The 12201-nt window shown below is 38.4% G+C and overlaps 1 protein-coding gene across 2 annotated transcripts in view; it reads left to right on the top strand.

Annotated features, from left to right (window-relative positions):
- Positions 1 to 12201, top strand: part of iqgap1.L (IQ motif containing GTPase activating protein 1 L homeolog) — a 93482-nt gene that overhangs the window by 67274 nt on the left and 14007 nt on the right. For both annotated transcript variants that reach the window (XM_018250835.2, NM_001089121.1), the window contains 9 exon segments: positions 318 to 473; positions 1217 to 1380; positions 2204 to 2428; positions 3434 to 3574; positions 3670 to 3754; positions 7064 to 7296; positions 9082 to 9214; positions 9492 to 9594; positions 9816 to 9951. In XM_018250835.2, the coding sequence (XP_018106324.1) occupies positions 318 to 473; positions 1217 to 1380; positions 2204 to 2428; positions 3434 to 3574; positions 3670 to 3754; positions 7064 to 7296; positions 9082 to 9214; positions 9492 to 9594; positions 9816 to 9951 (1376 nt within the window).

Genomic DNA, 12201 nt, shown 5'->3' with positions numbered 1-12201 from the left:
CGCCTGGCCATATGCTGGGCAAAATTAGCTCCTAAGCCAACAATGAGATCATTCTGTGGACCTAGAGAGGCCTGTTTTTAGAGGATTACATCAGTGTGCCAATGTGGTCTTCACCCAATGAAATTTTTAAATTTTCTTATTAAATGTCTGGCTGATTTACATGGCCAAATATTGGTTAGACAGGCTCAGTGTTTAGGCCAGTAAGCTGTCAATTCAGTCTGGAGGAAGAAATTGGATTAAAACTTAAATATTGTAGGCTGCACTGCAGTATTTGCTTACATTCTTCATCTAATTAAGTTCTTCTGCCTTTTTTGCAGGATGTTGTCTCTCACAGTAAGAAATTAACAAAGAAGAACAAGGAACAGCTTGCAGATATGATGATGTTAAACAAGCAAAAGGGAGGTCTCAAGGCCCTGAGCAAAGAGAAAAGGGAAAAATTGGAAGCTTACCAGCATCTTTTCTATTTGTTGCAGGTAACTGTTCTTGTGTGCAAGTGAGAACAAAAGCATCTCCCTTTGATTGTGTATTTGAGTGCACCTCGGAGGTTCGGCTTATAATGTCATATTTAAGTAAAGCAAATGATGTGCCTCCATAATCTATGATTCTGAATTTGTGGAATAGACACCTAGCAGAGATAATTAAAGCTTGTCATACATTTTGCAATGTTTTAATGTAAACTGTTTTTGAAATAGAGAATGCATTACTTTTCATCCAGGAGCAATGTTTTTGAAACATCTCCTGTTATCCTTACCCTTAATTATTTTCCCTTACAGATACATGTCTGCAGGACATCCCACTGTACAACACATATATCAGAAACTGTATAAATAATGCTGACAGACCTATGGGGCTAATGTGAGAAATGTTTTTAATGCAGAGACTGAGAACTTTCGAAAAGATATTTGCATTGATAGATGATAATGTGTTCAGGGCACTGCCACACTATGCATTTTAATTTGAGTGATTGCGTAGAAAATTGTGTTAAACAAAACTGCTGGTACCATTTGCAGCTGCTCCCCATTACAATTTAAAGGATATGCACTGGCTTTTACATACAGGTGGAGAGAACACTGATGTCCTAGTTCTCTCATAACCGCATGTAATTTGATGTGGCTGCATTGAGGTTTTTAGGATGATGTAGGTTTCACGCTGGATCATTTCTTTCACAGTAAAAAATGTTAATATACTGTACATATTTTGTTTTCTTTCATTACAGACAAACCCTACCTACTTAGCCAAGCTTATTTTCCAAATGCCTCAGAATAAATCCACCAAGTTTATGGACTCTGTCATTTTTACCCTGTATAATTATGCATCCAACCAAAGGGAGGAATACTTGCTGCTTCGTCTATTTAAGACAGCTCTTCAAGAGGAGATAAAGTAAGAGTTTCCATGTGTGGGAATCTATTTGGCCTACTTGGGGAAATGAAGTAAAGTAAAGACAGGTTTCCCACAATAAGTGCAGTATGCCGCACACATATCTCTTGGGAGCTACAGGTTTCAATGATCATGTTCTGTTTCCATTTTAAAGTATTGCTCCTATATGTTCCACACACTGGGGCTTATTTATAAACACTGGGCAAATTTGCACCAGGGCAGTAACCCATAGCAACCAATCAGTGATGTGCTTTTTTCAGCCAACTGCAGTTTAAACAGTGAAAGCAATTATCTGATTGGTTTCCACGAGTTACTGCCCAGGTGCAAATTTTCCCAGTGTTTAGAAATGAACCCCAATGTATATAAAGACAGCATAACATACTAGAAAGTATAAAAACTGTATGTTAAAACACTGTTCTTGCAGTCAATGGACATCACTATTTTTTTTGGTGTGTCCATTGTTTGTGTGGTGTGTTTGTTTAGGGTTATTGTGCTGTTGCTGCTGTATGTGTCCAGGGTTGCTTTTCCAGTATGTTTTGTTTTCTCTATTTTTTTTGCTATGCTTTTTTATGTGTGTGCCCTGGCTGACTATTTAGAGTATGTTCTTCTTCTAACGCCACAAATGTAAAATGAGGTTACAGTTGTAATTTCACCCCCTGCTTTACTAATTTTCTGGCTCTCTTCTGCTTATAGTATAATATGGCCCACTGTTAATAAACAACATCAGATAGCACTGCACTTTATAATCCTGTAACGTTTGCTGCAACAAATGCAAGAATTCATTGCCTCTTGACATAATGATGGGTATTTTTATTTGTCTCCGTAGATCTAAAGTTGATCAGATTCAGGAGATTGTAACTGGAAACCCCACAGTTATAAAGATGGTGGTGAGTTTTAATCGTGGTGCCCGTGGACAAAACGCCCTGAGACAGATACTCTCCCCTGTGGTGAAAGAGATTATGGATGACAAGTCTCTAAACATCAAAACCGACCCAGTTGATATATACAAGGCCTGGGTCAACCAGATGGAATCTCAGACTGGAGAGGCAAGGTAAGCTTTTCCTAAAGCTACAAAAGTTCAGCATCTTATCCTATTATTCTTGTCTTCCATTTCCACAGAACTCTAAGAAGTTCACAGGCTAAACTGGAAATGTATACTATATTTAATGTAAATCAGACACTCACCTTCAATGGATTGTGTTTTTTGTTTACACGTACATAGACATCTCAGGCAAACCGTTTTTGATATTAGGCATGCATCCTCTTTTTTTTTTTTTTTTTTTTTTTTTTAACATTTTTTACTTTTATTTACATAGATAAATAGTTAATCTGAGTTGAAAAAAGACCAAAGTGTGTCAAGTTCAGCCCCTCCAAGCTAACCCCAGATACACAAGTATACACATACTTATGCAAACCTATCTATACATTCACATATATAAACTATGGAAATATTAAATATTCTGTTTCTAGATTTTAGCATCACAATAGTTCTTTCCTACTCAAATCAGCGAGTCCGCGGTAACACACAAAACCTCAGATTGATCGAGTTTTCGGTGGAAAAAAAAAACTGGAATCGCTCTAATTGACGTCCACATGACCTCAACAGGTTTTAGATGGTGTATTTTCGAATTAGAGCTATTTCCAGGTTTGGGGTATAATGAAACTCGAAAAATGTTGATTTTTTTTTTTTTTTAACCCGAAGATTTTTGACTCCAAAATAACCTTGAAAACTGGAATTTTAAGTGGAAAACTGGAATCCTAATAAATCTAGTATTGGGATTTGAAATGTAAGCAAGTATCTTATCCTTTAAAACCCCGTTCCAAAAGATTTCCTACCACTGATGTCAGACTAAACGGCCTATAGTTTTCAGACTGAGAACGGGATTCCTTTTTGAACAGTGTCACCACATTAGCATTTTGCCAGTCTCTCTGTACCATGCCAGAGCTTAATGAATCTTGAAAAATTAAGTAAAGAAGCATGGAAATCACAGAGCTAAACTCGAAGAATTTTTGGTAGATTTCTACCTCTCTAGCTGTCATTTTCTTTGTCTTTTAGTAAGTTGCCATATGATGTCACACCTGAGCAGGCCATGTCTCACGAGGAAGTGAGAACTAAACTTGACGCTTCTGTCAAAAACATGCGAACTGTGACAGACAAATTTCTTGCGGCCATCATTAGCTCTGTGGACAAAATACCGTGAGTTATCTAATGTCATTCCCTTTTCTTCCCACCCACCCATCCTTTTTTTTCTCCTATGTATCTTGCTAATTGTACCGTCTCTTTCCCCACAGCTATGGCATGCGTTTTATAGCCAAGGTTCTAAAAGACACACTGCATGAAAAGTTTCCTGACGCAGGAGAGGATGAGTTACTCAAGGTCAGTACTCAAGACTTTATGTTGAGTCCTTTGTATTCAGAAGCATTCAGCCCTCACAAGTAACATAGGGCTCATTTTGCTACATACAGTGTGAGCATTTAAACTATCATATTACTATATTTTCATACTATACTTTCATATGCATGTTCCTTCTGAATTCTGAATATCTGTTATAATTGCCGATTTTTATAATTTATGAATCAGAGAAAAGGTCAGAGCAGGCAGCATTCCAACTTTCATGCAATATGGTGACGAGCCAGTCCCAAACGGTACAAAAATACTTTGTAGATCTAATTCACACATCACACTTAGGGAGTTATTTATCAAAGGTCGAATTTTAGAGTAATGTGATTTTTTATAAAACTCAATAAATTCGTTTTTAGTCACAATTCGAAAGGTATGCTATTTATGGAAAAATTTCGAAAGGTATGCTATTTATGGAAAAATTTGAACGTCTAAAATTAGATCGAATAGTCCCGACTTTTGGACATCAAAAGTCTATGGGGTGTCAATTTTGAATCGAAACTTGGGAAAAATTTGGCTCATCGCTATTATTAACATCTTCAAATAGTTCAAGGGACCTCTGACATTGACTTCTACATGAACTCGCCAGGTTTTACGTGGAGAATAGTCGAATAAGAACTGTTTCCAGGGGCTAACATTCAAATTCGAGTTGGTGGTTTTAAATTCAAAATTTGTGAGTTTTGACCAAAAAAAAAAGTTTCAAGAATTCTAATTTACCATTCGAACCTTAGTAAACCTGCCCCTTAACTGTGCTCATGATTTGGAGAGATTTTAATAAATAAAATAAAAATCATTACTTTTTTTTTTAAAATACATTTCTTTGTATCATTTTATATAATTCCTTGGCAGTTCACTCTGCTGTACCACAATAAAATGCACAGCAGCTCAAATTAAGATAGTAGTCTTTATTGGCACCACATAAAAACACACATAAAGACTACTATTTAATTGAAGTACTGCTCTGCTGTCCGTTTTGTTGTGATGCAGTATTGAGTGGCAATGACTGCCAAGGATAGTGCAGCCTCTCCAGTTGGATCGTTAGCTGGGAATGGCTAATGTGTGTATATACAATATTATCTACATATCCTTCCACTGCTGTATTCAACACTTTATCTACATTTAGGTGAATGCTATTGAGGGTATATATCATTAAATGGTATTTGACGTTTTGCTGAGGAAGTACTTACTGCAACTTATAGTCTATTTTTCTATATTTTCTGTTTTCTTTTCCATGTTATGTAATACATGGCTCTGGTATTTCCAGCTTTCTTCCTAAACTTGCAGTCATGTTGTGCTCTCTGCTGGTGACTTGTGGATTAGCAGGTACTTGCGTGCTGCCTCTGTTTCTGTCCTGTGATTCTTGCTCAGTCTTCCCACTATGCTGCACTGTTTTTGAAAGCTTTTCTTTTCTCTGTTCTTCTAGCTCTTTCTTCTCTGCACTGAGACATCGGTATTACACTAGTTCTGCAGGTGAATCTCTCTTTTATCCATTTTGATTGGCTAACCAGTCTATTAACAAAGCTTTTGTTTGGAGGGATTGCAGTTAAATAATTTTAAACACTACTTGGAATCCATTGAATCAAATATCGTGTTTTTACGCAAATACAAAGTTTTTATGATAGTGTCCATTTAATGCACTTTAATACCATTTCACTGCCCTCACATCAGTAATAAACTAATTCTGTAGAAGATTATGTTGTGGCATTTTTTTCCAGGTGGAGCTAGACTGATGGTAAGACCTGTAGGCTGTGTAGGTATATAAACCCTAGAGCATACATACATTATATAGTAAATAAAGTACCCTTTGTTGTAAAATAGAAGGCTATCACTGAGGAGTTCCATGACCATATGATGGCACAAGGCTGAAGGCAGTTTTTGTATACAGTTCAAGGAACTCCAAGGGGGCTACAACAGGGGGTACATTATTTATTATTCATTATAATAGACAAGTTTCAGTGAGTCGTGTGACATAAATTACATCACTTAGTATTGATTATAATAGATTACATCACCAATCAACGTTAAGAAAATATCATTTGCAGGGTAATGGCTTTTGTGTATTATATATAAATATATCATAAGGTGCATGTTAATCTTTTAGTGTAATGAGTTTCAGTAGTGACTGTTATGTACCCTATGTCAATTAGAGACTACATTTCATCTCTCCCACCATGTTTTATTATTCTTCCTTCCATTTTCTTTTCTGTTTCTCTTACCCACCCTGCCTTTTATTGTTTTATCATTTGTTTCATTGTTTTTTTCCTATCTCCCAGTTTGCCCTTTATTTTTATCTCTTACTTTCTCTCTTTTTATTTCTGTTTGTGCATCCTACTCCTTCATCTCGTTTTATGGTATATCGAATTCCAGGCTATGAAAAAATACCTTACCCATTTTCCCATCAATACCCACAATATCAGACCACACTCCCTCCCTACCCTCTTCCAGTTCCTAGTGAAGCAGTTAGTGCACAATAAAAGGTAGTATGAGGAGCCAATCAGAGACAGGGGCAGCCTAAGCTAAACCTGAAAGCTGAACATATTCTTGTAACGAAAGTTATACATTCTTCTCTTTCCACTGGACAAATTCAAAGAGAGGTTATCATCAAAAAACTGGGGTATACTTCTAACTGTACATCAGCTCTGTGCTGCCACTCCATCACCTATCACCAAGTTTCTGCAGCATGCAGAGCACTTTGAATGGCTGTACTTTTTGTTTTTTTATTTCCACTCTCCTGCCCACCACTCCCTACCCTCGTCTTTTTATTATAAATATGTATTTATAAAGTTTTAACATATTCTGCAGTGATGGATGATGAAAGGCTGTATACATCAAACATACAGATTCCACAGTGATACAGTGAGTGATACTAAAGGTAAAGATTGTCCTGCCCATTAGAACTTACTTTAAATGTTTGAACCATCAGCTGTTATAGCAGATCTGTGACACTGGTGTGTACTGTAGACAGTATGTTACCCCAGGGTTTTAGCTGTCCTGTATCTGCACTGCAAAGCCACTTCTTTTATTTTTTACAAGAAGCAGATTTCCTTTGATAGGGCAAGCTTGGGTTGTGACTTTGAAACCAATGTCCTTCTTTATAAAAATGATATTACATCCATTGTCACTCCTGCAGAGTCAGAAGCTGTGCAAGTGAAGTCCAAAACTTAGATATGTATTTTGCTGCCTGAAAAGCGCCTGCCACTTCCACTCATGATTCTCACAGGATTTGCGTTACTGTATGTTTACAGCTGCTTTGATCTTCTCTCACCAATGCTTTTGTCCTTTCAGATTGTGGGAAATCTGCTATACTACCGCTACATGAACCCAGCTATTGTGGCACCAGATGCCTTTGACATCATTGACATCTCTGCTGGAGGGCAGCTCACCACAGACCAGAGAAGGAACCTTGGTTCCATTGCAAAGATGCTTCAGCATGCTGCATCCAACAAGATGTTCCTTGGAGATAATGCTCACCTAAGTGCCATCAATGAATACCTTTCACAGTCCTACCAGAAGTTCAGGTCTCTGAAATAATTCACTTCATTGGTTAAATAAGACAAAAAGACAAAACACTTTCACTTGCAGCGCCGTTGGTTTAAAGCAGTGCTGTCCAACTTTTTTAATTCAGAAGGCCAGTTCAAAGCAACTTAATGGGCCTGATTATATTAAAATGATTGTGATACAAAGATGTTTGAAGACCATGAGCGGGCTACATAAGACTGCATTAGAGAGACACTTTTGCCTTGTGTTCCTGAGTTTGTGCAGCCCCTATATTCACAATTAAATGTCAATTCCGTTCACTACTGGCTAACATTGTTTTAACAACTCACACATGAATTATTTCTACATGTGGGGTGTAATACCTACAATAATATATAGCTTCTTAGTCATATCCTTGGATCCTAAATAATCAATAGAACTCTAAATAAGTCATAACCTACCAAACCCCTCTCTGCCAGCAATATAGTTATCAGATACAGTAACGCTTACATAGTTATCTGCCATACACAAATAACTGGGACTGAGTACATGCCATTCTGTTATTGTCAAGACAGACTACTAATTAACAAAAAAAGGCCACTCTGAAGTTCTGCTGAGCTAATGTGACATTTAATGAGAGCTTTAAGGCTTATTAGATACAGAGCACTGTTGGGCAGCTATGGTGGAGTTTGCTATGGGGCATAGCAAGCAGATTGCCTGGACCTAAGTATTGGGTTAAATATCTGGGAGCTGTAAACTTGAGGAGCATTTGTGCTAATTTATTTTTTAACTCAATGGGACATCACAGTGTCTTTTTTTTTTTTTTTTGGATTTTAAACCAATATATTTTTGTATGCCTTTATTTAAAAAAAATTAAAACAAAAATTAAGGCAATTTTGCATTGATTGTTTGGACACTTGAGAGCACTCGTATAAATATACTTGTTTTGTAAAAGCCAACAATATGTCAGGCAACCATATACATAGATTCCAATATATATAATGCTACAAATTTTTTCCCTTGTTTCTAATCACATATAATTTTTTTTACACTTGGTGCTTGTCTTCTGTTGTGTAAGAAATGCTTAACATTGGCTAGCCATTCTATATCCCTCTCTCCTACATACACTGATTATGGTCTGTCCAATCACAATAAAAATAAATAATTTTTTAAAATAGGTTGTTGATTATGCCTAGTATCAACATCTATCAAATCTTTGCTTTCATATTCTAACTTGCAGTACGCTGATCAAAACTATAGATTAATTGGTTGCTACTGGTAACTACACTGCTGTCGCTGAAAACCAGTGATAGTTGTGTCTGTTTAGAGGATAAGTTTTCGAATGCTAAGCTGCTAGGCCTAAGGTTGATGTTCTGCCTATTTTCACTAAATATTGAATAAACCATATGAACTCTTAAAGTGGCTTTAAGGGCAAGAAAAACCATGAATATATCATGTGTCCCCTGCAAAGGCCCACCACTCTCCACAATGCATCTCTGACTACTTGACATGGTCATAAATGACCAGCAGCATTCACAAAGCTGGAACAAGTACATCAGGCAGCCAGAGATAGTAGATACCAACCCCCAATGTTCTACTCTGCATTTTATTAACAGGTACAGGCGAAGGGGGAATATTGGGGAATATCGGGGAGTGCCCATGGAGCAGTTTGAGTGGTGGTACAGGACATATGATATATAAATGGATTTTCTTGTCTAATTGGGTATCTTATGAGATGTTTATGCAACTGAACCTTATTTAAATATTCTGAAAAATATTGGTACTTGCTTAACCTTATACATAAATATATGTGTTTTTCTCTACAGGCGCTTTTTCCAGTCAGCTTGTGAAGTTCCTGAACTCGAGGACAAGTTTAATGTGGATGAATATTCAGATCTGGTGACTTTAACCAAGCCAGTCATTTATATTTCCATTGGAGAAATTGTTAACACCCACACTGTAAGTAGTCTGCTTCTTAGCGATCACAAGCTCACCTTCTTGCGTTCAGCTGTACCCTCATTTTGTCATTTTGCACCCAGCATAATAATGTACCCAGAATGCTACTAGACTCTCTGTTTTTCTCCCTCACAGTTTAGTCCCCTCAAATAAGTTCTCTTTATGTATTAATTCTGAAGACTTCTTTCTACAAAATTTCTTACAAATTGTTTATTAAATGTTAAGAAACACGCAGAGTACCCTTTATTGTAGTGTACTAATGCTTGACCTGTTATTTCAGTTGCTTCTCGACCATCAGGATGCTGTAGCACCAGAGCATAATGATCCAATACATGAACTTTTGGATGACTTGGGCGAGGTTCCAACCCTTGAGTCTCTGATTGGTAAGCTACAGTTATACCATAGGTGCAAATTAGAACTGATTGGCATAGGATTCTTCATTCAAACATGCACATGTGGACACCTGTAAAGGAAAGCAATAAGATGCAAAATGATTTCACGGCTTCCTTGATACACTATTCCCAAAATGGCCTGGATGGGACTTTTCAATCCCATCTGGCACAACTCTATAGATAAAGGGTAACTGGCTTTTTTTTTCATTTAGGAGAAGGACCTGGCTCTGCAGGGGACACCAACATTGATTCACTGGCAAAAACAGAGGTGTCACTTACACTAACTAACAAGTTTGAAATTCTTGGAGATGAAAATGCAGAAAAAGATGCAAAGACCATCATGTTGAAGTAAGAACCTAATCTCAGTCTGCGTTTGGCATTTATTCCTGGATTTTTCAGCAGTCTTTGCATTTACCTCGAGTGGTAGGGCTATATAGCACAGGAATATTCTAGTGTATTTCAGCTGGTGGTTCAAAGAACAGTAACATTAAAAAATTAAAGTGTTTTAAAGTGATAAAATATAATGCAGTTTTGCCCTTCACTGGTAAAACTGATCTGTTTGCTTCAGAAACACTACTATTGTTTATAAAAAAAATACTAAAAAAAACTATTGTTTATATAAATAAGTTGCTGTGTAGCAGTGGGGGCAGCCATTCAAAGAAGAAATAGCTCAGGTTACACAGCAGATAAGCTCTGTAGAACATAATGGTGTTATCTGTTATCCACTATATATCCTGTACCATATAGCCTTTTTCTCCATTGTCAGCTTGGGGGACACAGGAGACAGTGGGGTATAGCAGGTATAACTAAGAGGCAGGACACAACAAGAAGAATAACTCACTCCTCCTCCACTGGCTATACCCCTCTAATGGGCGGAGCCAAATCAGTTTATTGTTGTGTCCTCAGGAGGTAGGACGTATTTTTCCTTCTAACTGAAAAGTAGGTAATCTTTTGGCATCTCCCAATGTGGGAATTTTCCCTGGAGTCGACAGTGCTATCAGCACAGACCATCCAGCCTGAAGTCTCCCCTCTCTCAGACAGGAGGCATGGCCAGGAGACTGTTAGGAGACGGCTCTCTCTGTGGGTGAGTATGGGCCTCGTCTCCTTAAAGCCTGTTTCCCTCTTACAACCCTCTGCACACTATAAGGAAGTTTTTCGGCGAAGTCAGCAGTTGCAAGGCAACCGGGTATAATGTTAATCTAACATATAAAGTTGGGCACATACTTCTATCCTCTCTGTGCGTGCAAGAAGGATTGCACCGGGGAATTTCGGCCCATTTAAGGTCCGTTTCGGCAATCCCGCAGTACCTCAAGGCTGCTCTGCGTGCTCTCGAGGGCGCCATTTTGGACTCGCTAAAGTCCCGCGAGACTGCTGAAAATACTCCGGCAGCCATTTTCAAAGCGCACAGCATCACTTCACAACAACTCTGTATTACTACAGAGTTTAAGAGGCTGTGAATGGTCCATATTGTGGGAGCGGGACACAGCGGGCAGTATAACCTCACTATTCTGGACAGGTCAGACGTTTTCAGTCTAAAAAAACCCCAAAAACCCAGAGTTTATTCAACATGTCTGAGGGAAACAGTGAGGGTCCTTTCCTTAGGGGGACCACTTCGGTTAGATATTTAGCCTGTTCCAAGTGTCAAAAAAAGTTACCACTTTAACGAGTCAATTTGCTCAAAATGTATAACTCCTGTAGAAACTCTAGAATCCCCAGAGCTTGCTCAACCACAAGTGGTTCAGCCTTCACAGGTAGAGACACCCGTAACACAAGGTAACCCAATTACTCCTGCTCCTCAAGCCATTCCTGAATGGGCGGCTCAGCTCACCACGGGCATCCTCATACTAACTGTATCTTTAGACAAATGGATACATCTGGATAACCCAAATTGGAATTGGAATCACTATCATCATCTGAGGAAGACTTGGGTTTGCTACCAAACCGCCCCCCTTCCTGAAGAATATTGTCTGGTTGGAGATCTGTTACCCTTGTTCTGTGAGGTACAAATAAAATTTCCCCTGTGAAACCTTGTGGGAGCAAAGTACTCTTGCCCCAAGTGGCTTGGCTGATAATTTTGTCTAAGTCTGTGCCAAAAACAAGTTTTCCCTTAAACGGTAATAAGGTTAAGGACTTCTTGGAAGAAAAGTCAGCCAACCATAGTTTCATCCAAAGAGACCTTCGGGCTGCTACTGCCAACACTGAAGACCTACTGATCACTTGAGCTGCATCTAGTGAAGCTTCACAGATATAGTCATTTGCCTCTTTAATTTGGGAAGCCAATTGTGACAGTTCATGGCGTGGAGCTCCTGAACTAATTGCCTGATGGAGCGAATCAGACCAAGATTGTACCGCCCTGCTTACCCATGCTGTGGCTAATATCGGGCGATTCGATCAACATCACCATGTCCCAGCTAAAGGAGCTAGGTTGGTGCATCAATTTGGAGAAGTCATCTCTATGTCCCAGTCAATCCATGATTTTTCAAGGGATACAGTTCAATACGCTGACTCAGAGAATAGCTCTTCCTCAAGAAAAAATTGGTCAGGGCCTTGCTGGCGAAAACAAGTCATTCAGTCAGGTTCTGCATGAAAATTCTGAGG

This window comes from Xenopus laevis, chromosome 3L, assembly GCF_017654675.1.
Source record: "Xenopus laevis strain J_2021 chromosome 3L, Xenopus_laevis_v10.1, whole genome shotgun sequence".
NCBI lineage: Eukaryota > Metazoa > Chordata > Amphibia > Anura > Pipidae > Xenopus > Xenopus laevis.
The sequence above is the reverse complement of the archived record's forward strand: the minus strand, read 5'-3'. Positions and strand labels throughout refer to the sequence as shown.